Source organism: Prosopis cineraria, unplaced genomic scaffold (genome assembly GCF_029017545.1).
Source record: "Prosopis cineraria cultivar Desert tree isolate PC_DT_omini unplaced genomic scaffold, ASM2901754v1 PC1, whole genome shotgun sequence".
NCBI lineage: Eukaryota > Viridiplantae > Streptophyta > Magnoliopsida > Fabales > Fabaceae > Prosopis > Prosopis cineraria.
In genome coordinates this window covers 7,122,678-7,150,211 of record NW_026555332.1, presented here as the reverse complement: position 1 = coordinate 7,150,211, position 27,534 = coordinate 7,122,678, and the positions used below count along the sequence as shown (strand labels likewise).

General features: G+C 37.0%; 1 protein-coding gene across 1 annotated transcript; it reads right to left on the bottom strand.

Annotated features, from left to right (window-relative positions):
- Window positions 1-16: 16 nt before the first annotated feature.
- On the bottom strand, window positions 17-27,534 carry LOC129303766 (uncharacterized). The gene is given in 19 exon segments (XM_054943286.1): window positions 17-661; window positions 1,087-1,735; window positions 3,989-4,057; window positions 4,159-4,219; window positions 4,306-4,811; window positions 5,293-5,913; window positions 6,847-6,989; window positions 6,992-7,121; window positions 7,325-7,516; window positions 8,508-8,618; window positions 9,132-9,410; window positions 9,501-9,552; window positions 17,312-17,491; window positions 20,449-20,514; window positions 22,941-23,198; window positions 23,311-23,814; window positions 24,031-24,081; window positions 25,802-25,881; window positions 27,087-27,534. Coding segments are annotated over 18 exon segments (3,606 nt in total). The 5' UTR covers window positions 27,303-27,534; the 3' UTR covers window positions 17-661; window positions 1,087-1,648.

Sequence of the window (27,534 nt, the reverse complement as noted above, 5' to 3'; positions counted from 1 at the left end):
TCTCCCATGGTTTATTAAAAAATAAAAAAATACTTTTCATGTGAGTGTACATTCGCGCGCGCGCGAGATCTCCAAAATAAATGTTTAGTCTTCATCCAACAACCAATAAATTTCTGGTATCCAGTAGAAACTGATATAAAATGACAAAAACATTCCATCATGGTCCAAAACTTGCACATTTTAACTGCATAAACAAGAATCAAGATTATCAAACCACAAACCAACTTGCCCTATAAAACTTTGCGCTGCAAAAACCCTACAAAGATCTACATAATTTCTCAAGAAATGTTACAATTTTCGCAATTTAAGTGTCATATCAATGAGAGAGAGAGAGAGAGAGAGAGAGAGAGAAGAAAAGATGGATAAGAGGTAAGATATTTACAGCCAACAAGGACCAAATAGGATGCCTCTAAAAAGTAGACATCCTATGATGCCCCAAACAACAAATTGGATTGGACCGTGACAATGTACAAATCTGGAGTGCTCTTTCCTTGAAGGCCCTGTATGCCCAGTTAAAAAGGTAAGCATATAGGCCAACTTCATAAATGACAAGAAAAAACTGACGGAGGCTCCATGAAAATCCAATGCTATACAGAAGAAACAACCTTCGTGAAGTTATGCAGAATCTCAACAGAATGTAGTACATGCCTGCCAGCAACATCTACACACAAGCTAGTTGAAGTCAAAACATGTCACTAACTGTAAGGTAATTTTCCGTGGTGTGAATTTTGAGAGAGAAATAAATCAGTTTCCCTCTACAGCGATTTGGAAAAAGAAAATGACAGATCTACCCCCCCTCCAAAAAAAAAAACCCCATCCGCCAGAGACAGAAAAGAAGGCTTATGAACTGGAACGACACGTAAAATTCAGGCATAACGGTGTTCTATGGAGGTATAAATCAGCATGCATTAACAGACCTACAAAATTACGAGGCTCATTGATGGCCCACCAAATGCTAACGCTGAAATCCATAGCCCGCAGGACCCCCATTGAATATAATGATGCCCATCAGACACACACCCAAACACATTTTGTTTTTGTTTTTTTTTTTTGGGGGGGGGGTTGGTTGGGGGAGGAGGGGGTTACCTGAGAATACGTCAAGGCCCAGATCAGTAACATTCAGCAGCTGTATCCACATTGAAGGATCTCAAAAGCTATTCCTTGACAAAGGGTTTTCACTTAAAATGCCACCAATCCCTGACTCTCAGTCCATTAGCAAACTTACACAGGTTTTCCCAAATGAACATGCCCCTCAACAGTTCCAACACAAGCTGAGGACAGGAGACGATAGCAAAATATAACATGGCTCACCAAACGTGTAATTTGACTGGAGACCAACAGGCATTAAGGCCTTAGAGCACGCAATTGTTTATCTTCCTAATTGCCAAATATTTCTCAGAACAATCCAATGTAAGAGCACACCTTATCCTGCTGGCCCGTTTTTCCAAGCTCCACCAGTTTGAAAAACATTAATATTCTTGTTTCTGAAAGGAAGCTTACAAAACTGCATCTGGATATAGGTGTCTCAATCCCATCTATTGAATAGTAGATGATGAAAGATCCAGAGCTTCAATGCCCATTAATGCCCATACTTCTGCACAACTCCAAATTAATAAATATAGCCCCCAGAAAGCCAGGTCAAGCAAGATCACAAGTCAGTTCCAAGGTCATTTGCCAATTGAATTATTCCACGCATTTGAAGGTACGGATTCTCCAACAATTTCTCATTGTTGCTCTACATAGCACAAAACAAGGCACAAACACGTAAGTAGCAAATTTATGTTTACTTAAAAAAGTCAACTTTCTAGGATGAACAAAATAAATCCTTGAGAAAACTGTAAAGTAAACAAACATCAGTTATTCAAAAGAAAACAAATAGCTTTTACTTGCACATAGGGCATGAATCCATAACCTTCGAGATACCAGCAATATAATATGGTCTTCCTAAAGTCAACACCTTAAAGGAGTTCGTCCATATATGACACATGCCAGCACCATTCAACACACATGATGTAAAGCTTTAATAGTTCCGGCATGCTCCAGACTTTATCCCTGGCTTATTTGTGTATTAGTGTTCATGCTTCATAGGTCACAACTCTATACAAATATTACCTGGCTGCAACTTGCATTGCATGCAGCACCGGCACAACTTTGCCACGGTGGATCAATGTCCACTTTGCAGAACAAGCTTAATCAGATTGACAGGAACAATATACCATAAAATATTAAACTCAGCCTTTACTCCAACCAAACAGTTTTAAGCTTTTTTTGTACATATATTTAACCGTCAACTTCATTAAAGGCTACATGAAAACCTGTTTACGATACATGTGATTTTTATTTTCCAAAATATTACTTTAGAACATGTAATTCCGTTCAAGTTTCATGTTGGTACCTCAATTTTTATCCACACCAATTTGGACTAAATATTTTATCCAAGATGCACGTAGTCCTTCACTGGCTGCTATCTTAATTCTCACTTATCGGATCCAAGCTAAAGTGGCTTTGCTACTAAGATGGATCCAAATTTCTCTCCTGAAAGTTTGACGAGTATGAACTGCTCATTGCTAGGACGCTGCTAAATTTGTGTCTAGAGGAAAATAGGAAGCAGTTCACAACTTTCCATAATGGTAATAATATCAAGAAATTGGCTTTAAAAGGCAGGCTTGTTCCCCTCTTTAACTGAACTGGATGAGTTTCTTTTAAACAAATGTTATAGGAGCCTGATAGAATTATAGAGGGGGCTGGGCCCAGACTGCATACCCAAAAGCCCAATGGAGTATGTCCCACAGATAACAAAGGGCCGGTCAGCATTTCAAAATAAATGCACTAGCAAGAACCAGTTTGATAGGTGCTCATGATGATAAAATGAAATAAAAGAAATAAATCTATTAAGATGGTATAGAACAAGAATCTCATTCTATATTTCTCTCAATAGCCACGCTTAAGAAAATCTTCAAAGGGTTCAAGAATAGTTTTATTGATGATGATATGCTACCTTCTAAGTTGCTAGTCATATTTATAATGCTAAATACAATATAAAATACTGAATAAAATCTAGATAACTAATTAGAATCTCCTAAAATCTAAATTACTAGATAAAATCTAAATATCAAAAATAATGAATGATAAAATAAAATCTAAACAATTAAATAGATAAATAAAATCAAGGGAAATATCTAAATAGAAAGCTAAATAAAATACTGAATCAAAAAATAATGAAATCCATCCTAATTTATCTTCTGACGCTTCCTTCTTAAACAAGTCTTTATGGGCACATTATCTTGAATCTTATCACAGTTCCTCCCAATATTTTAGGCAGCCAAGTGAAAGCCTGCTATTGGTTTTATCAATATCTTCATCACAAATTCTGACAAGAAAATTCTTTGGAAGAGAGCCACTCTCTATAAGTACAACAACATGAACCCCATTACTTGATATGTAGGACTAGGGCATCAAATACTTCCAAGTCCTCGTCATAAGACTCCTGTAGAATCCTCCATAGGTATTCATCTCTGCACCATTGGCTAACCAGCTATAGAACCTATGGTAGGACCCAAGGAGTCAAAAGGAAAACACCCTTCAAAAGTGCACAATCAAGTGTGAAAAATTAGGCACTACACCTAGCAACCCATAGAGCTCAAGAATTTCACAAGTCCCTCCATAGCTAATCTACAAGTAAACCTCAAAATCTGCTCACTAGTTAGTTGTATTAAGCATAAGTACCAACGATTATCTTCAAATCTACCTGTATAATGTTCTTAACAACTGTCATTTTAACCTTCTAACCAGATGCAGCTAAGTAATTTTCTCCAAAAGCCACTATGTTATCTATTTTACTTCATTGATTAATAATTAATGCTAGTCAAGAGACTTCTCAGAAAGTCAGAAACTATATATGAAAATTAATTGCCAAATAACACTTGTCAGTCTAAGTTTTCACAACTGTATCAGTGGAGCTACAAGCAAATTACTGAAGTGGGGGTACCTGCTGTGCTCTGACAACAAGATTCTGAAGCATATGTTGATATTTTTCTGGTTTCTCAGTCATCATTCGCTGCACAAAAAGAAAATTTTGACAAAAGTTAATATTTGATATGTAAGAACTATTATGTATTGCACGAATACTCAATATCAATAATTGAATCAAATTCCTACCTTCAGAAGAAAGGCAGAAGAGTAATATGCTACCCTGGAATCTGCGTCATCCAAGAATTCCCTGCAAGAAAGAAGGATTCATTGTTTGAAATGTCATAATAAGTAGGCCAACTCAACCACAACAAACACATTATAAGTTCAGAATACCTAAAAAATTGTTCTAGACCGACTTCCGCAAAAGCAGCAGGATCTGCAGTGCATTTACCAATAAGAAGTAGGAGAAGGGTGGCTCGAATATCTGATGTAGCACCAGGCAGGTTTCCTCTTCCTTTACTTCCAACAGCAACACCAAATGCAATATTGTCAGTTGCTGCTCCAGCCAGCTGGAATAATGGCCAATATAGCAATTCAGCAGGAACACGTGCAATCAATTGCATTGGAACAATGGCTCGCCCTTGTAGAAGAAGTGCTGCCATTGATGCAGTTTCATGATCCAGATAAAAGTTATTGGAGTAGCTAGATCTTCTATCAACATCTTCTTTGTTAAGTTCATCCCATTGAAAAGTATCTTGTTTGAGACCATTATCACCATCCAACTCCTTATTTTGACCCATGTATTTTAAACTTCGGTCACGTTGCATATCATCTCCAAAGGGCAATGCTGTTGCAGGCGGAACTCTCAGGCACAATTGAGAGAATAGTATATCGCACATCTGTTCAAAAACAGAATTGAGTAAAATAGGAATAATATGTCATAACATACTTGGGAATCCAAAATTGAATAGAAAATTCTCATAAGTTGCTCCAGAAATAATCACAAACAATTTTTACAAGTAAAATTCATTATTCAGGAAGCCTTATTAATCTAAACTCAAATATACATTTCTTTCAGTAGCCACTGCCCACTGATTTCAGATTTTATTAATCTAAACTCATAAATGCATTTACCAATAAGACCTAGCTCTGCCAGAATTTATTAATCACTAAACACTAAACTACCCAAGAAAGTTTCTGTATTAGAGCAATCCGCAATATCATAGTATTGATTCTTCTATTTCTTGATGGAATAGCTTGATAAATAGGATATTTACTTCCAACAGATTTTCATCTTTAATGTGGTTCATGCCTTCCTACTAATTAGTAAGGTGTGAAAAGGTTTTTGCAACAAGTAACTTTGAGCTCAGAAACAATTACTTTTAGAATATTGATACGGTCAGTCTCAGTTATCTGATACACCAGCCCCAAAGCCTCGCTCATTATGTCTATAACTGCATTGGCTTTCTCTAGATGCCAATCTTTCCGCTCAGGCCCATCAGTGCTGCTAACATGTTGCATTTCGTACTCATCTAACAAAAATTTGCATCTCATAAGAAGCCTTTCAAGAACAAAAAGGAACCCCCATCTAATATAGTTGTGTTTTGACTTTAAAAGCCCACACATGAGTGATATAGGCAAAGGAACATTTGATGCAACTGAAGAATCCTGAGTTCCAGCATCAGCAATTTTCTGCTGAAAGTGTTTGATATTTGCCCATATACTTCCACCCCTTTCCCCACTAATTTCAGCAATAAGCAGATCACCTAACCAGATATACCCATTTTGTCGGCAAGCAATTCTTTCAGAGTGAAGAAGGGAATGTAAAGTGGTCCATGAAAGCTTTGCCTTCAGACCAACACCATTTCCTTGAGCCACACCATCAATATGTTCCAGAAACTTGTGTGCTTTTGTCATTTGAATCATATAAGAGAACTCTTTGTCCAAATGACTGAATGAACTTATTATTGCATCAAATTTCTCTGCAACAATCTCCAAGAGCTGCAAACAACCAAAAAGAAACAAGCACAGTACAGGTTAAAGATGTTTTATTAAACAAATACAAGAGAAGAGAGAAAAAGAAAATAGCGAGAATGACAAAAAGGTCTCAAAAGGACCAATTAATTCAAGTTAGGTCCCAAGTGCCAAACTCAAAAAATTTACAACTCAATCTTTCAATTTTGCAACAATGTTGTAATGAATTTGCAACTTGTTTTTCTAAATTTTAACATGGTTGAAGAAAAAAAAATATTTTCCCTATTAAAATTTGAAATACAAGTTGCAAAATTTAAATATTGAGTTGCAAATTCTGAAATTTGGCACTTGGGACCTAACGTGAATTAATTGGTCCTTTTGGGAACTCTCTGTCATTCTCCCAAGAAAATATCAAGTCAGAAAACAAAATGAAGGTGATAACGATTAGTGAATTATATAAAAACCTAAAATTGAACCAAGCACATCATCAGTTGCCATAAACTACTGACATCATCTGAAGTGCATGATGTAACAAGTAGTACAGAACTGCAAAAACATGAAGACTAACATTTGCCATACTTTTCACCCAAAATGAAGACATAATCTTGTTTTTTCAAGGAGAATAGTCCTTCTATTTGCAATAGTTATCAGAACAAACTATTATGTAACTATGAATAGGAATATAGATAGTTCTTTTTTGCACGTATGATCGAAAATGCAACATTTTCCCCCACCCAGCACATACAGTGCTAACAGGAACCAGATTTATGTGTAGTTTGTAGGATTTTGACCTTGAACCAATAGTTTAAAGGGTTATTGCTGTCCATCCATTCTACATAACAAGCACCAGCAAAGAGAAGGGGGGGAGGTGGTGGTTAAAATAAAAACCCATAAAAAAAAAAAGTATAGTTCCTCTAAAACTACAATGCCAACTAGCAAAAGAAATTGACAAGGATGTACCATGTTTAGTCGTTCACTATTGGGATATCTGGACAGTGCAGATGCTATTGATCTTCTCAAAATTTCACCGATGCCTTCTACCCCCAATTTAACAGATATGTAAAATGCCTCAGGTGCATGCGTTTGAGCAAGCAAGGCAGCAAGGGTTGAATCTCATCATCACTATATTCGTTGACTCCTGTAGCCATACACGTTTCATTTATTTGATGTAGAACATAGTCAAAAAGCACTGAATACAAATTTCTCCTCTCTTCACTTGAGTTTGCAAGAGAATACTGCATTTAACAGGAAAAGAAGTTATGCAATATCCAATGAAAGCAGCTCAAGACTTCACCCTACCCTTTTCCCACAGACTGGCAGAGTATACATGCTAGTTAGTGGTTCCTAACTTAATATTTAAAAAATAACTAAACAAGTATCAGCCTTTTTCCCCTCAGACAGGAGTTATATAAATACTGCTTAATAAGATAATGCATACCCCAATTAAAATAAATTGAACTCCTCCAATCAGATCAAGCTGATCCACAAGAAACTTAGGCGTGCTCAGTACAGCTTCAGAAGCTTCATCAGGAACTTGATAAAACATGTTGGTTAACATAGAAATAAGCTTACAATGAACAAATTCTGCCCAAGAATTCTTCCAGCTGATTTCTATAAGTGCCTTGATAACCTAAAAGATGTTATATAACCAAATCAAACAAAGATACCATAAGTTACATTGACATCAAGCACATAATGAGAAAAAGAAAAGATAATAAAAGAAAGGATGGCTGCCAAATGACAGAAGACAGAAACAGGCAAGATTTAATAAAATCCGGTCATAAGAGCTGTTTCATGTTTTAATGTATTAAACCACCCAAATTTTGAGTCCAATAGCCTAGAGAGTGGGACAAACTGCAGGTATGGGCAGGAAAGAAAAAATACAGGAAGCTTGACAGAAGTTATTTATTGAAAATATTCTTCCCCCTGGACTGCCATAAAATACTCGTAGGTGCTGTTGGTGCAAGAATCCATTGACTTTCCTCAGAAACTCTGCTCAGGAAATTAAATGTGGCATGTTGAATATAACTTTTTTTAACAAAGTTATCTGGTAATCTCAATTTTCCCATGGCATACGGCGACTCATAAAACACGGGTAAGTAGATAACCTAATCCCACTTATAACCTTGAAATTTTAGGATTTCCATCTCTCCTGTCCTTTTTTGCTTTGCTATCACCGGCCTCTCCTGCTTTTTGTTCTTTGATGTTTGTTCATCACCAATACTATATCATTTTGCCACTTTCTGCAAAGTTTCCCAACTCAAGAATGGCAGAGAATCTCATGTTCACTCTCCTTAATTTAAGGCAAGATTTGAGGTCGTGTGCTGCAGAGAGTGCAGCAAAATGGGAGAAAGCAATCATCTAACCCGTTAGAAGAAATGGAGGAAGCATATTTTCACTGCAACTAAATGGTGGCCATAGCCTGTAGTCTAATACCAATAGGTCTAATATCAAAAGCATGATTGAGATTTGAAAGAGAGAAATGCAAATAGAAAAGCTAATTAAACAAACAAACATCCAATGAGCATGTTTTGTGGATCTAGAATGCCTGGGCGATTAGCTCTTACAGTTCTGCTACCAAACGACATTGTAAAGTAAAAGAAGGGAAAATCAGCCCTCACCCTTATATCAAGACCTTGCAATCGATTTCTCCAGATCCTTCCTCTATCACATACAAAATAAAGCAAACAGCTGAGTGCAGATGCCCATACAGATTCCTCCTCCTCCTCATTCTGCACAATGATAAGCATATCAGATGGCAAAAAGTTAACAGAGTGGCTAAGAATCTTCAAATGTAAAGCCATTAAAAGAATAATGACTAACCGCATGCAAAGTTAACACATAAAATTCCACATGCATCAGAGACACAAGATAAGGGAGGAAAAAAGAAAGAAAAAAATGAAAAAATAACAGAAATGAAAGGGAGGAAAAAGGGTATTGGACCTGAGACCTTTGAGACTCAAAAACGTACAAGCCCAAGCAAGAGAGAAAAAAATGGAGATAGATGACATAAAACCTCTAAGACTCAAAGAAGTACAATTATCACCTGCAATAATATCTTATGTCACTCTCTCTGACTTAAAACCAAACATAAAGCCAACAAATTCCATGAAAATTGCCATCATGAAAATTAGTTACCTTGCAGCTATATACTTGCAATGCACACCTTTTAAGAAAAACAGTTGCTTGGACTAGACTTTTAAAAGGAAAATTTCAGAGAATGGAGAAACAAAAATTAATAATACCTGGACAAGAAGAAGTAGTATCTCATACAAAATATTTAAAATCCAATGCTCAAAACTTTCAATTGCAGAGGAAATGTTAATATTGGGAGAATTTCCTTTTCTGCTCCCTTGGGCCAGAAGTTGAGAGTCGTCATAACAGGTCTCTTGAGAATAATCTTCTTCAATTGCAGAAGCATCATCAGCCATCATAGGTTCTAAAAGATGAGCATGAACCCCCAGGTTTAAAATTAAATCAAAAGCACGAATCCTGCAAGCTGATTTAGAAGAACTGAGCATCTCCTGAAATAAGTAGTTCAAAAACAAAATCAGTAACAGCAAAACAATTATAAATGTTGTCATGACAAAAATATTACTTTATTCACGCATCACCTCAAGCATAGAGAGAGTGAGAGGAGCAGCTGTCCGAGAATCTAGAACATACCTGCAAAATATATTTTTTTTAGAGCCATTATCCACTGTCAATGTAACAGAATAACAAAAAACACTATGGAAACATAAAATGATGGTACAAGTTCAATCAAGCAGATGGCACAAAATTAATACACAGTTCAAGGATCTGACACTCAACATGATATGCTTACCTAACAAAAGATAACTTCACTCAATCTTTAAAGTAAAGAAAAAAAAAAAACGTTCACCCTCAGAAATACGTTCATTAAATCTCAAAATTAGGAAGCATCAAATAACTATATCTAAGCAGTGACATGATATGATAGAGATTAAAAATTATATATCTATGTCCTTTCATTCGATAGCTTAAGCTTTTGAATCAAAGTTAATCTGACATAGTGACATGGCATCTGTTATAAATTTGTAATTAGGATCTAATTGGTTAGTTAGTTAGTTAATATAGCCGTTGGGAAGGGACGTCTATATATAGCCTAATAATTGTATTTTGATGTATTTTTTATGAGAAAGGACGTACTATCCAGTGACTCCGCGGCTTCTCTATTTTCTCTCAACTTCTTCTCTTTAATCTCTCATTCTTTTATGCTCTCTCTATACCTTCCTGTTCTTCTCTCATCCTTTTACTCTCTCAATTTTCGATCATTCCAAATTATTCCTACCTATCAGTGGTATCAGAGCAGACGCTCCTTGGCCACTTCATGTCCCATATTCATCATCAGCGGTACATGGTTCAAACTCAAAACCAGATCAAGAAAGAGATGGAAGAACGTGTGGGTCGACTGGAAGAAGGTCTTAATAAGGTAGATACCTTGACCGAATTAGTTGAAGGCATTTCCAACCAGTTAAAAATGCCCCATGCGTGATCGTGAGCATGAAGCGGGACATGACAGAGAAGGACGCCATGGGTATCATCGAAATCGCAACCAAGAATTAGAGGAACTACATCGTCGCGAAGGTTATGAATGCCATGGGTACTGACGGCCGACGCAGTTCACCAAAATGGACTTCCCAAAGTTCACCCAAGACGACGTCGAGGGCTGGATACTGAAATGCGAGCGTTAATTTGAGCTTGATGAGACCCCCGAAGAATCGAAAGTCAAGATTGTAAGCATGTATCTTGATCCAAAAGCATTCCAGTGGCACATCGCGTACGAGAAATCGTGGGCAGGCATGCAACCCACTTGGGATGAATATATCAACGAATTAAAGGATCGGTTTAGGCCTGTTCATGAGACTCCCATGAGCGACTTGGTGCGTCTGAAGCATCAAGGGACGTTGGCTGAATATAATGATGAGTTCGACACCATATCATGCAAACTAAGCTTCTCTAAAGAATATTTGGTAGATGTGTATCTCAATGGATTATTGGAAGAGATTGCGGGATTTGTCAGGTTATTTAAACCAAGAACCATGAGAGAAGCACAAAGCTTGGCAAGAATGCAAGAGATCACGTTAAAAAGGCAAGCTAAGAAGAAAAGTCAGCACAAGAACATTGGACAAGTGGCAGCGGTAGCTTCTTCCACACAACTCCCTGACCAAAACACTTGGCGATCATATAAAAATGCTTTGATCGGTGGTGGGACCCAAGGAAAGGGAAAGTCAACATCTTTATCTTCAAAAACCCCTTCTTTTAACCAAAAAATTGTTAATAAACCACTCAAAATTCTCTCGGCAGAGGACGAAGCAAAGCACAGGATATGTTTTTACTACCATGAAAAATTCTCAAGAGACCATAAATGTCCTCAATGTCAGAAGCTACAACTCCACTTCTTGGAAATTCAAGACAGTCAAGAAGATGCTCTTTTGGAAGAAATTATGGAAGTCAGGGAAGAAGATGACAGACCCAATATTTCTATTCATGCGATAGAGGGAGTTGATGGGAATTCTTCCATGCGAGTCATAGGACACTGGCAAGAGGCAGCTTCAGATCTTAATTGACAGTGGAAGCACTCATGATTTTTTGGACCTTAAGGTGGCAAAAACACTTGGGTGGCAACCTGATGGAACCAATAAAGCCTAGGTAGAGGTAGCTGGAGGAAGAAAGCTTAAGGTGCATGGTATTTGGAAAGGATTCAAGTGGAGAATGCAAGGCTTAGAATTTTCTTTTGATTTTAGAATTCTTGAAATGTATACATATGACTTAGTCCTGGGGCTTAAATGGCTCAAAAGCATTAAAAATCCATTCTGGGATTATGAGTCGTTAACCATGTCTTTTTGGCTTGAGGGGAAGTTGTGTAAGCTTCAGGCTACTCATCCTAATTCTCTACGCCTAATTCAATTGAAGAAGCTGGAATTCAAAGACCTGAATGAGGGTCAAGTTTTTTTACTCCAACTAGTGGCCACAGGACAGGAAAAGATGGAATGTCTTTCTATCCATGCTGGTTCAGATGTTCTAGGGGAAATTTTTGGGGTTCTACAAGAATTTCTTGACTTATTTGAAGCACCAAGAGGGCTGCCACCATTAAGGGAAGGCCATGATCATTCGATAGTTCTTAAGGAAGGGACCAATCCCATTAATCTCAAGCCATACAGATACCCATCAGCTCAAAAGGATATTATTGAGCAATTGGTAGGAGAATTATTGCCTAATGGGGTGATTCAAGAAAGCTCAAGCCCATTTTCAGCCCCTATTGTACTGGTCAAAAAGAAGGATGGCACTTAGAGGATGTGCATAGATTATAGGGAATTAAATAAGAAAACTGTGAAAAATCAATACCCAATTCCCTTAGTGGAAGACCTCTTGGATGAGTTAAGTGTTGCAAAATGGTTTACAAAATTAGACTTGAGGGCTGGTTATCATCACATCCGAATGGTGCCTCAAGATGTTTCAAAGACTGCTTTTAAGACACATAGTGGGCATTATGAATGGTTAGTTATGCTATTTGGTCTAATTAATGCACCAGCAACTTTTCAAGGAGCTATGAATAGCATATTCCGTCCTTATTTGAGGAAGTTTGTGTTTTTTTTTTTGATGATATATTAATCCATAGCTCTAATCTCAATGATCATGTGCAGCACCTCAAGGAAGTGTTTTCTATTTTGAGACAGCATCAGTTTTTTATTAAAAAGAGCAAATGTTCTTTTGCAGCAAGTGAAGTTGAGTATTTGGGTTATTTAATTGGTGGTGGGCAAGTCCGGACAGATCCCAAGAAGGTCCAAGCTGTGGCTGAATGGCCTGAACCCACAAATATTAAGCAATTGAGGGCTTTCTTGGGGCTGGCTGGATACTATAGAAGGTTTGTCAAGAGCTATGGGATTTTAGCCAAGCCACTAACTCTTCTTCTTAAGAAGAATGGATTTGAGTGGTCAAAGGTAGCTGCTGCAGCTTTTACTAAACTCAAAGAAGTCCTTATTTCTGCTCCAGTACTTACCCTTCCAGATTTCTCAAAACAATTTGTAGTTGAAACTGATGCATGTGGAGTAGGGGTAGGGGCTGTTCTAATGCAGTCAGGTCAACCAATTGCTTATTTTAGCAAGGGTTTGGCTGAAAGGCATCAAAAACTCTCAATATATGAAAAGGAATTGATGGCTGTGGTCTTGGCTGTGCTTTATTGGCATCAATATTTGGAAAGGCAAAAATTTATAATAAGGTCAGATCAGCAAAGCCTAAAATATCTGCTTGGGCAGAAGTTAAAGACCAGCTTTCAGATGTTTTGGGTTGCTAAATTGGCCGGTTTTGACTATGAGATTCAGCACAAAAAGGGTAATGAAAATTCTGTTGCAGATGCTCTCTCAAGAATACCGAAACAGCAAATTATGCAGATGATTTTAGACACATTGTCACCAGAGTTATGTGAGAAAATCAAGGGAGGTTGGGACGTAGATGCTGTTATTTCAGAAATCCAGAAGAAAACTCAAGAAAATGAGGGAGTGTGGGGTCATTTTTCTCGGGATGGGAGCTTATTAAGAAGAAAAGGGAAGCTGGTGATAGGTTCTGATCCTCATTTGAGGCAGAAAATATTAGAGTGGCTCCATGCCAGCCCACAAGGCAGTCATTCAGGAATCCAGGCTACATATCAGAGGGTTAAGGCCTTATTTTGGTGGAAAAAAATAATAATTGACATTTCTGATTTTATTAAACAGTGTGATACATGTGCTAGGTGTAAGTATGAGACTGTTGCTGCCCTGGACTATTATAGCCTTTGCCTATTTCTAGCAAGGTGTGGGAGAGTATCACTATGGATTTTATTGAGGGACTCCCTAAATCCTTTGGTAAGGACACTATTTGGGTAGTAATTGACCGTATGAGTAAATATAAACACTTTTTACCACTCACTCATCCCTTTCAAGCTTCTATTTTAGCTCAAATTTTTATGGATTAGGTTTATAAATTACATGGGGCCCCATCTGAACTTATCAGTGACCATGACCTTTTATTTGTTAGCGGGTTTTGGAAAGAGTTTTTGCAGGTTTTGGGGGTAAAGCAACTTCTTTCCACTGCTTATCACCCTCAAACGGATGGGCAGTCCGAAGTGCTTAATCGTTGTTTGGAAACCTATCTTCAGTGTATGTGTTGGGAACAGCCCAAGCAGTGGAGTGAGTGGTTGTCTCATGTGGAGTGGTGGTATAATACCACTTTTCACACAGCAACTAAGGCTACTCCCTATGAACTTCTATATGGTCAGAAACCTCCTCTCCATTCTCCTCATTTACCTCATAATAGTGTGCTAGATGCTGTGGACAGGTCATTTACAGCAAGAGAAGAGATGATAGCTGTTCTCAAACATCATCTCCATCGGGCCGCAAATATGATGAAGCAAAAGGCAGATTCGCACAGATCTGATCGGGAATTTGCAGTGGGACAATGGGTTTTCTTAAAGTTACAACCCTATAGACAACTTTCTACAATTGCTAGGAGTAACCAAAAATTGGCTCCTAGATATTTTGGTCCTTACAAAGTGATTCAAAGAGTTAGAGCAGTGGCGTACAAGTTAGAACTACCACCTGATTCCAGAATACATACAACTTTTCATGTATCCTTATTGAAGCTATGTCCTGATCCTAAAGTCAAGCAGAGGCATCCACCTCTTGACTGGCCTCAAGTACCTCCAGTTTTAGAACCTGAATGCATTTTGCAGAAAAGAGTTGGTCGGAAAAAGAGGAGGATAATTACTGAAATTTTGGTCAAGTGGAAACAATTACCAGAGGAAGAAGCATCCTGGACAGCTCTGCATCATTTCCAGCAGCAATTTCCTCAATTTGTTATTACTGATCCTTGAGGGCAAGGATCTCTTTAAGGGGGGTATTGTTATAAATTTGTAATTAGGATATAATTGGTTAGTTAGTTAGTTAATATAGCCATTGGGAAGGGACGTCTATATATAGCCTAATAATTGTATTTTGATGTATTTTTTATGAGAAAGGACGTATTATCTAGTGACTCCTCGGCTTCTCTATTTTCTCTCAACTTCTTCTCTTTAATCTCTCATTCTTCTCTGCTCTCTCTCTACCTTCCTGTTCTTCTCTCATCCTTTTACTCTCTCAATTTTCGATCATTCCAAATTATTCCCACCTATCAGTATCATAGTCTCCACCACCATTTGATCAAAGGTCAATCCTTGCCACCCCTATCTTGCTTCATAGCTAAATGAAACTTTCAAGATATTGCAGGTTCTACATTTCAAGGGTTCTGTGTAGAGGGGAATGTTAAAAGAGTAATGAAACTATTCATGGGCATTCACTGAACAAGTTAAGCATTTAAGCTGAGGTCCTTGACATATTCCATGCAAAATTACAAAAAATTGAAGAGAACCAAGATGGCCAATAACAGATTGAAGTCCAAGTTGCTAAAGGACACATTACAAGACTTACCAGATCATGAACTAGAAAAGAAGAGCCTGCCAGGGTAACGACAGGATGTCAAATAAAGGCCTGAAGTTGGTTGACAGATTGACGGCAAAATTAGGCCCAAACCTAGCTGTTAGTTTTTCATTAATGTTCTTGTTATGTAATAAATAGATAAATAAGAGTTAGTTAAAGGGGTTAACATATGGTTAGTTGATTAGTGTCTATAAAAGGGGATGAAGAGCCGTTGAAATGGGTGTTGAAACTAATGGAACAGTATTAGATCTTTTTTCACAATTACAATGACTCTTTATAACTTTTTATGGACGTTAATCAACTTATTATCTGTTAACCTCTTTAACTAACACCTATTTATCTATTTACTAGGTAACTTCCATAATGTAAATAAGCATGTTGTGTGCAGTGCACATGATATCATTGATGAGGTGACATGTTTATAAGAACCTGACATTATTTAGCAGTCTGGATTTTTTTCTCAAAATAAACTTGTGTTTTCATTTTTAATAAAGCCCATTAGGGTATTAGGGTTCCTAATGAAATGTAGCCTATTTAAACAATTCAAGAGAGTTGGAGGCAGACTAGTTTCTGAGTAATAACAGTCATGCGAGTTTCATTGGCTCTCTCTGTCTTTCTCCAGGAATTGTAAGAACTTACGAAAGGTGAGTCCTTTGTGGCATTCAGTTCTCTTTTATTCTATCTATATTAATGAGTTGTATCTCATTGGGTCTAAAATCCTGCATCAGAATTTAAGAGTTAAGATTTCTTAATTCACTTGATTTTGGGGCTTCAAGTCAATCTACTTGGGATTTCCTCATCAACTATATACTGAAATATATCAAATGGGTTATAAGAGGTTATATATAGAACTTTGCTTAACAATTTAAGCTTTCGAGCTTACTTAGACTTTGACAAGGCCTGAGAGCCTTTATTAGAGAGTTTGATCCAAACAACAAACATACTAAAAACACTTCAAGACTTGAGAGTTTTTTTTTTTTTTTTTTTTTGCCAATCAAGACTTAAAGAGTTTAAATAGTTCAGTGACTGACCCAAACGACACATACTAAAAAAATGAATATTGTCATTAAAATGCAAGAGCAGATTACCAAGACACAACAACATTTTAATCTCATGCTCAAATTGAGAAATGTGCTTTGAGTATATATATTCTAATTGAAACGTTTCCACAATCAACATGAATGTTTTAAGAACAATGTTATCCATCAAGTGATGAATACCGGCCACAACACCAGCCATCATGCCATGCATTAGTAACCCATAGGTTAAAAAATAGTCAGTAGAAGAGAATATCAGATTAAGATTATGCGTCTATGGCAACATTTCAGCATTCTTATTTTACACTCAATTTATGGAAACTGTCTTGACTAATATATTATAATTCAACCACTTACACAAAAAACATGTATTATGCCAACAAAAGAAGAAAAGGTTGTTTAAGAAAATTTATACAAGAACCAGAGTCCCCACAAACAGGGAGCAATAAACAACACATGCTAGAAACCACTGCCCCGCATGACAACAATGGCCATCAGTTTCTACCACATATTTAGTAATGGCCATCCTTGAATTGCTGTCAAATGGCACGAACTTGTGACTTGCTTTTGAATTATTCTATTAACTTCCTTTTAAAGCAAGAGACCACTTTCGCAAAATTGTTATTTGAAATTTTCATTCATCATTTCTCTTGTAATGCACAAGAATAAATCATATCATACTACAACTCACTTCCTCCTCTTTTCTGCAATGCTTAAACATTGACTATTTAAGTTGTCCCTTTCTTTTATAAGTGAAAGGGGAGGCTTGTCAAACTTTCTTTCGTTAATCAGCAAAATAGGAATGGTCTAGCCAAGTTTTATCATGTGTGAATGCAAGTGATGAAAGGAAGACATGGGTAAGGTATACAATCAAGAATGGAATGAAACGTAATAGACAAGCGGGTTGAAGCATACATGTCAATAACAAGTTTAATGAGGACGCTCACAGCCACATCCATCGATGGATTTCCACTGGTATTGCTCAGTCTTCTTGTCAGTGTCATCACATTGGTACTTGGTGAGGAAGACTCTGAGCAAACTGCAGCAATAACTTCACGTACCTCAGCAGGATTCAGCCGCAAAGGTTGTTGCTCACTGGTCAGAACAAGTTAAAATTTTGAACATTGTACAAAACAATCAACTTAAAACAGAATGATTAATAGTTGTAAATTTCTTCAGTGAAAACATAGGCAGTAGAAATTTTTCACTTTGCGAATTAATTTTATATGCTTGAACTAAACAGAAAGGAAATCAACTGAGCTGCAAAGAAAGATAACATCCACCAAAAGTTCAAAAAGATAAAGAAAGAACATGATGACAATAAAGCAAATGGTTTGCATGTTAACATGCTCATGCATTCTATCATCATCCGGCTGGGATTGCAGGGCTTCCTTTCCACTTTCAATCCTCACATAACAACACATGGTACTAGACCACCTGCTCTCTCTAGCTTTGTTTCTGACTTCATAACCTGTCTTCTCTTTTCTTTTCACACCAAAACAGATGCACGGTTTCACTCAATCAGCAAGGAGATAAAGGCAAAGGGACAAGGCGCAACATGAGGGAACTACTAGCAGCACAAAAATAGCAGGATAAGAATGACAAATAAGGGTCATTTCTGAGATTGAATATTGCAGGTTTCAAGTGCTACATGAAGAACTGGCAAATGGTAATGGCGGAGGAGATCCTTCTGCTTGACAGAAAGGTTAAGAAGATAAAACTTCATCCATAAAAGGAGGGAACTAAAAGGCAGAGAATGGGAACTTTGTCATAGAATACTATCCAAACGAGGTAAGTTTCCAAAGTGCATAAGGACATGGATCAATAATAATGAGGTATACAAATCCTACAATTTCAAAGTACCCACAACGAGGAAAATAACAAGAGATAGAAGAGTCTCTCTAGGTTTATCAATGAATATCCATCAAGTAACTCTTTAATTGGTTGAACGTGTTCATTAATAATTGTGAAGTTCAAAGCAAAATGTTAGAACAAATCACTCATTTTTTAACAAACAAGTTTTTTAAGTGTAACATCCTCATATTTACAACAAAATCAATAATGCTTTTGAATTCATTAATTTAACAAAACATTTGAGCAATTATGATAAAAATATTTTGAGCGTATTAAACTAATTCTTGGTACATATGGACAAAAATAAAACAAAATATATGCATATAATAGGACAATAGAGACGCAGTTGATAGAGAGTGAGATATAATTATAAAATAAAACATGAAAATAATGTGAAGTTCGAAGAGATAAGTGAGTGAGTTGTACCTTATGTGAATGTATGGTATGAAGAGAATGAAGACAAATAGGAAATGCTGGGATAGTAAGAAATAGAAAGGAAAGAAGTGAGTGGTACAGGGCAGATTGAGAAGCCAAACAACATGAGGGATAGAGGGAAAGGGGGAGAGAGAGATGGAGAGAACCATTCTGATTGGGTGATATATTACCAGCCATGTATATCTTCCAAAAAGTAAATTTTCCATTTTTTTTTATTTCCGCTTGCCATGTGGCTTCTGGGTAAACCATGCACGCATGCAGATACTTCTACAATCCATTCATCTACTTATATATGATATTGTCACATACTCCTGCACCCACTCCTACTATTACGTCACTCATCTCCACACCTCACCACTTCACACACACAAATAGATATATAGTTATATAAAAAAAATGTTTTTGTTCAGTAACTTATTTTCATTTTATGATAATTCTTTTGGTAGGGTTTTATTGATCATTTTCTTTACCAAGAGAGTTCAATACCTTCATTCCCTTCTTTTTATCTGTCTTTATACCATACATCGATATCAGACACAACCCACTAACTTATCCCTTCAAACTTTACACTATTTTCCTGTTCAAACTTTACACAAATTGATCATTAGTTCAATAATATCTCACTCCCTACCCCATTTCCTTGCCCAGATCACTAACTTGCATAATCATGTATCTCCACTTTAAAGATTTTTTTTTCTTAGCTTTTATTCATGATTCCCAAAAATGCCTTAAATATCCCTTTTTTAATGTGAAATCAACTGTGTTCCTATTTTCTTATTACATGTACATATACATATATTTTCCTTTTTTTGGTAACACAGGAACTGCGCATATATATTTTCTGCCATTCAAAATCTTGGCTTGATTGTGAGTGCATCTTTCTCTCACCAATCAAGTCATGAGTTCAAAACAGCACTCTTCTGTTGAACCAAAAACTAGGGTATATATATTTTCTATTTTCGTTTCTAGTTGCACAAATATTTTATTAAAGATATATCAAGAATATTATTAATTTTGTTGTTGTTGTTGTTGTTGTATGAGGATGTTACATGAAGTACCAAGAAGCACAGGAGAGATCCCAAGACAATGTCAAATGCAAATAGTAATGGCACTGAAAAACCAAATGAATTGTTCAGTGAACAACTTGAATGATCATAGCTCAATTTATTAAACCAAAAAACATTTTTTAGCATCAGGGACTGCGGGGATGACATTTGAGTTTAGACTACTATGCCCAGTGCCCAAGCCAACTTGGTTGTCGCCTGGTTTTCTCATTTTGGTCTTTTTCTCTTCAGTGTGTTTTGGCCTGACCCAAAGTGACCAGGCCAAACCAGGTTAACCGTGGCCAATTGGGCATGTGTGCACCCCTATATGCCTCTGCCAGCATAGGAGGAAAATAAACACGTGAACCATGCATTCCAGAAAGAGCATAATGGTATCGCTCTCTCCCATCACCGCCCATCTTGACTCTTGAGAGCCAATTTACAGAAATTACAAAACTTTTAGGAAATATGCAAGCCCTTGCTCGTTCAGGAAAAAAAATGACCACCATCAATTTTGTACATTTCTTTTAGCATTTTCTGCTTAAGTCAAAATGAAGAAAATTCTGAATCTGAATTGGAAAACAAAATGCGACTTCTACTTCTGTGAATGGTTCTCAAGTAAAACCAGAAAGTGAATTATAGCACCAATTTTAGGGCAATGACTAATGAGAGTACATGCAAATACTTGTATCAAATTCTGTTGAATTTCTGCGTCCATACCTGTAATGACGATACTGGAAGAGTCGTCGAGCTCGGGGACGGAACGTACTCATAGGAGAATCCTCCCTGTGGAAAAAGCTATCCTTAGAAGGAATAATACATCATGAAACACTTTTAGCGCATTAAAAGTAGCAAATATAAACTTCAGACTATCCAACTAAAGCTGTAAGCAAAAACATACATCTGATGATAGCTATCCACTTCAGTTACCAATCAGTTAATGTTATCCTAATCAAAATAGAACACTTAATCTAATCTTATCCTAATTAAAACACAACACTTAAGCAAGAACTAATCCATAGTAATATTATCCAAAAATAATTACAAAACTGATAAGGATTAATTATTAATTAAATAAGGAAATATGATAACAAAAGGCATCTTAATTCAAAATGTTATTTCCAACCCCCCCAAGCTGAATATTTCTAGCATGGAGCTATTCAAGCATTGCCAGTTGTCTTTTCCAAGACCAATTCCCTCTTATGCAGGAGTGCTAAAAGAGTAAAACCCAAAACTTCTTCTGCAGCATTCTGGTCCTTCTTTGTTATTTATTTATTTATTTTGTTCATCACTAACTCATGGTTCTCATGTCTTGCTTTTGGCTTCCAGTTTGATGGCTTGCTATGAATTTTCCAGCAGACCTCCTTGGTCTGGCCCTTTTTTTGGCAATGATCACAGCATAACTTTCCTTCTTTGACTTGTTATCATTGCTGTAAGCTGGTAGGCCAAGTGCTGCCAATGCAATGGCTTAATCTTGATTTAAGGTGCAGGAACTTTTCATCAACTTCCTTCACTCTCCTCATGCCTTGCTTCTGAAAACATAACTTTAATTTAAGGTAGAGGTGCTATAGCATCTATCCTTCCACATGACTCATTTAATGGGTTGTTCACAAGCACAAGGAATTTATAAATCTTCCTTTTCTCACAGCATTTCTATACTTAGTTCTCAGTAATGAATTCCCATATGTGGGTCTCCCATATGTCTAGCTTCTGCCACTAACATGAAAGTGCCAATTATTGGTTTATGAGCACCTCTCCCAGTTTTCGCTCATGTATAGGCTTTCTAACTCAAATACAAGTGCAGCATTCTCGAGTTAAATACGACTAATGCACAACTTCCTAGATCCCATGGGCAGCCTCATATGAGAGAAAGTTCCCCCCATTTGAGTTACTCAGCCAAGCCATCACTATGTGATTCTTGGCCTGCCAAATCTTGTATTTAGTGTTATTTATTTCGATTGGCAGGCTTGGCAACATAGGTAGTCCTCCTTCAGCTTCTCACAAATAAAATGAGGACAGATGGACTCCATTGAAGAAAATTATCCCCACTAAGTTTCTGACTTTGTAACAAGAACCGGTATACCATCCATGAAAAGTAGTCTCCAGGGATGATCCTGGGGCTTCATTATTCAGAAAGATTTGGCAGCTGTATTTACGCATAGGCTTAATAATCCTGTTAACTTATTTTATTGAACAGCAACGGTGTATCTAGAAGATAAAAGGAGAGCGAACTCCAATCAAACTATCAGATGAAACTTAATGGTGATCCTATAGGTATTGTATCAAAACTTAACACTTAAACTAACATTATCTCATAACAGAACACTCACACTAATCTTAAAAAGCATCAAAACATTCAAAATTAAATAAAAACAAGTAAATCTTAACTAGAGCAATCCCTGAACATTTGCATAGAACAAAAGATGAGGCATTATAAACAATGAAACTTCTACATTTCTCATATTTTATGTTGAATATTGGCTAAACAAATAAAATAAATAAAAAAAAAACGGAAGTAAAATAATCATAATTTCCAGCAGTTTTCATAGAATCCACAGTACTTTATCAGCATAATATATTAACTTAAGCAGGCTACTCCAAAGGCCCCAGTAACTTCAGATCAAGGCCTCTCAGCAGTTGTGTATTGTAAACAAATCTTTCAAAACTAACTAGGCTTAACCAGAACTTCACTCGTAATTTGGACAAGGCTTCTTCTTAATTTCACATTAGGTTTTATCTATCTTTAATGCTAAGACCACACCTGCAGAAGTTTTAGGTCATTTTTAGGCATATACAGATACAAGGCTGCATTTTTGTCGCTATAAATTCTTTATTTCAGCCACACCAGCCTAACAATTAGGCAGTTGTTACATTTTCTCCAATATAGCAACAATAAATTCTCAACACAAAAAATGGACCAGAACAGCATGGTCCCAAGGTCTAAGGTTCTATCAGTCCACCAGAGTCTAAAGACAATGACATGATATTTGAGAGGTACTCCAACCCCAGGATTGCTCCATTAGAACTCATGGGAAAAAAATTGCAGCCTTTAATATGGTATTTATTGAAAAATGAATGTTAAGATCAAGGCAAGGCCTCATTGAAAAAGCGAAGATGAGAAAAATAAATGATAGGGAAGAAACAGGTCATTAAAAGATGTGATTATGCATGCGTGCGAGAGAGAGAGAGAGAGAGAGAGAGAGAGAGCATACCAAATTTGACGAGGGCCTGGTTTATTGCGTTTAGATGCTGTTATTGCTCTCAAGTGAGGATGAGAAGATGCAGAATTAGTAATTGGTGTAACTGGGGAGGACTGCAAAAGTTGATCCAAGTAGGGCATATCATCAGTTCCAAAAATTTTCCACGGCTGCCCTTTCATCTTAGATTCAACGTTTCCCACAAGTAATGCTGCAGCGCCTACTTCTAAGAAACTATATGCCCCTACATCTTGAGAATTCACGGCATGATCACTGTAGAAAAGCATGTCAAAAACGAATTTATTTCTGAACCAATATGAGGAAAAAAGTTATCACCAATAAGGCTGCAACCAAAACAAACTGAGTGTAAAAATGAATTATTTACTTTTCTGATGGTACTGATGATAAATGATGTTCCTCTAGCCAGCGCCATTTTAGGACATCATGGGCAATGAACTCAAGTTCATCCTTTTCATCAATTTTTTCGATTTTTGATAACTTTGAAGCAGATGAAGCAATTGAATCATTCTCTAATGCTTCAGGAGCAGTCACTGGAGATAATTGTGTTTTGAAGGATTTACTTAGCAAAGATGACAATGATGGCAGAGATTGTGCAGACGAAGAAGGTGCCCCAGCAAATGCAGCTGGCTGAAAATACCGCTTTGGGATGTGTTGAGCCACAAGGGAACGAATATAACTCAGTGACTTCATTAGTGCCTCGGAAGCAAAGCTAGATACAGGCAAAGGAGACATATTTGTAGACGTTGGTGAGCCAGACTGTGGCTTCAAAGATTGTGACCATGGCCGATTCAAGTTAAGATCACATTCAGCAATTATGTTTGAACAGAACCGATCTATCTGAATCAATGTCTCCTCACTCGGTTTGTATCTGATTGAATTAAAATGAGATGTGAATTTCTAATGTCATAGGAAGCAATCAATAACGGTTGGTTTCTTGTCCAATACACAGTCATAAAATTAATGGAAGTCAGAAGAATAATTCTCTCCTAAGTGAGATGGATGAAAGGAACTTCTGATGAAAAACTGACATTCCACAGATACGATGCTGAATACCATTGAATATTCATTTATTCAGGGAACATACCTTAGAAGGTACCGTTTCAAAAGTGCCACACACCTTGTGACCACTGCAGGACTGGATAAACAGTAAGTATATTAGAAGTACAACTTAAGATGCCTCATATAATGTTCAAAAGCAGTAACAAAGAAAAACACATAAGGACTTGTCCTGGTCCAGACTATAGACAGAACAAAGAACCCTCTCTTGTGCCACTTTGGAGGTTTCAAGCAGAGCAAAGATGCCAAGGCTCCTTTCCTTGGCCATGTGCAACATACAGTGATATTCGTCAATTTGCTGGTTAAGGACAGAGAGGAAACCAGAATTTCAAACATAGCTGCCTCTTTTGAGCGTGAAAAATAGATCTCCTTAGCCTCTTAATGAAGCATGGCTAGAGGCTATTTTAGAGGAGTTTCCTCGTTCAACATGAAGATTGCAATGACCGGTTCACTGTCCTCATTAGAAGTTCTTATCTTATTTGTTCTGGCTGTGCAATTTTTTGGTTTCTCCTAGGAGGATATCTTGTTCTCTGCTCTTATACTTTTTTCATTTCCTTCTCTAATAATACCTATAGTATATTAGAAGAAAGCTGAAATTAAGGGGGGAAATATGCTAATACGTCCTGTACTTCTTGCGAATAACTATCATTTTCTTTAAAATACGGAGAATAAACCCCTGTACTTTGAAAGTAAACATTACCCTTCAAATCCTGTTAAATATTTAATTAAGACCTCACAGGCACGTGTGGCAGAATGGAGAAAATGGAGGGAAAATCATGCAATCCAATATCCGAGGGTTTTTTTGGGCCCTTTCTTCGTTCATATTTTTTAATATTTATTTAAAAATTATAAATTATAAATGTAGATGACATGACGAAATTCACCCAAAAAAATGTAGAAAATGTTAGTCAACCAGAACATGCTGCACATCTGTGCAAAAAAAGAAATCAGAACATGCCTAACATCATTCCACACAAGTGCATTCTTCATTAAATATTTAACAATAGGTGGAACAAAGGGTCTGATATTTGGGTTTGGGATTTATGTTAATTAAGCATCATCTGGTCTCATTACAATATCTGATTGTTCCTTGTAGGTTGTTGGCCCCAGAAAACATGTTCCTCGTAGGTTTATAAGTGGTAGGAACTCTTAATCCCCATGCAATAAGGGTTGCATTCCTAGCCCCTATAAGATAGTCACAAGAAGACTACTTAGACAATTACAATGCCTTCATTTAGTCAAATAGTCAAATCAATGATTTTTACAGTAAGTAGCTTTATCATTCATTTTGTTCTGCAATCAAACCCAAGGTGTAAAGCCTAGGTCACTATAGGTTTAAAGATGCCTTGGATAATTGTCTTCTCAGATCTCACTTGGTGTGTATAATGTTGTTGACTACCCAGCCCTACGTTCTTGGCAAACAGCATAAAAACTTTTCTTTCATGAGCCAAGCAGATGCTTCGCTCAAATATAACACGTAACCCATCAAGCCAAACAGCCAAATTCAGGAAAACACTGTATCTTCAAAACAAAACATGCAGAACAAGCCTCTCAAACACAATACACCATATGTTCAAGGCTAAACACGGAAAAGAATATCTACACTTAAATAAGATTATTTCAATGCACTCTGAATGCCCAGCTGTTATTTCATCACTCTCCAACAAAATTAGCTAACCCACTGCATTTCATATCCTACAGTTAACTACAGAATAATATAGCATCAGTGGGCCTAAATAATCTGAACGGTATCATCATCTAACCATTGTACAATGACGACAAATAAATGTGACAGATACCTGCGCTCCCTCTCTGCGACGGTATGTTCAAGAATGATGTTATAAGCCAAGTCTATTGTTGCAGGAGCTGCCAGATAGTCCTGCCAATCATGCATTTAAATCATAAAATTGGTAAAGTTACACGTCGGGCATTAAATATCACGTACAATGACATCATAATTTGAATCTAAATGGCCTTATAATATTAGTTTACAATATTAGCATACCCAAACATGGCTTGACAACAGACAAGCATGGCACTAAAGTCTACTCAAGATGCAAATCGATGTCACTGAAGTTCATACACTAGAAGAAAGTACAATAAATTAAGTTTTTCCTCCCAACTACATGAGGCAACCAGTATTTTCATATTCAGCAAAAAGAGTACAAACACTTGAAAAAGGTATGGTGCTCACACATAACTATGTTCTTAATATGAAATATCTTAGCATTACTAGTGTAGTTAGTATACCATTTTAAACTTTTTGGAATGACAGAGCAATGATGAATACAACATTTGCATTAAAAGTTTAAAGGCTTTTTCCTAAGCTTTGTAGTTTAAGTGATTAAGTCATGTCACTGGCATGTAATTTAATGAAATGCATGCACTACAAGTAAAAATTAGAAACGCATCACATTAATTTAGGGAATACTTCCAAGAATTTATGTAGAGGTAGCACCACCTTCACATAGGGCGTTAAGCAAATTTTAAGTAAAAAATAGTCACATATAAAAATAAAGATGCACACATGCAGTTATAATTTCAATTAGAAAACAAAATTAAGAATAGCTCAGGAAAAAAAAATTAGAAAGAAAAAAGAAAGGATGTGAACAGCTGCCAACTGAATATAAATAGCAATAACACCGAGAGAACTGCTCTTTTCCATTTCTGTACTGAAATTTCTCACGTTGCTTAGCATATATAAGAAGCCACGTTTGGTTCTGCATTCAATGCCCGAATTGGGATTAGGACGAACAATTTTCTAACGCTTGGCATCGAATACAAGTATTACAGCGGCTAGGCAAGGTCAATTTCGGCCAAATTGCTCACATTATGAAAAGACTGTGATAGAAACAAAATACCCCAAAGTTTCCCCAGCCCTGTTTACACATGTTTCCCTCTAATGAACCATAGAGAATATTCCAAACAAATTAAAACCACAGAAATAAATCAAGCCCAACTTAATTTGAGAAGAGGGAAAAGAACAATTTCAAGGCTCAACCATAGAATCCAACGGCGGAAACCAACAGGAGTAAGATCTAAGAAACAATAAACACAGCAAAACTACGAGCGAAACCCACGAACCCGAAGAGTCCTGGCAGCTTCATTGACCACAGCGGAAAAGGGGCCGCCATGGTGCGAAGTGGCCAATGAGGAGGAGAGACAGTCGGCGACGGCTCGCCGCAAAGGCTCCGGTACCTTCTTGACCGACGAAGATCTCAACCTGGAAACACTTCCGACGCCAATTAACTGTATCCTCGAACTTCCTGGGCTCCGACAGGGACTAAAGGTGGAAGACATGGGCGTTCAACAGAATCACCAACAGTAACCTAAGCTCACAGTGAAGTGTGAATCTCGAATTGCACGAACACGAAGCCAGCTTGGGAGTTCCTCTGCACTTGATAAAAATCGAATAATCTGCGTCAGCGTGTGCGCGTGAAAGAGAGCGAGAGACTGTGAAAGAGAGCACAATAGAAGAGAGAAGCAGAGCATTTGGTTGAGATTTAGAATTGGAATTCTTACTAATTCTTAA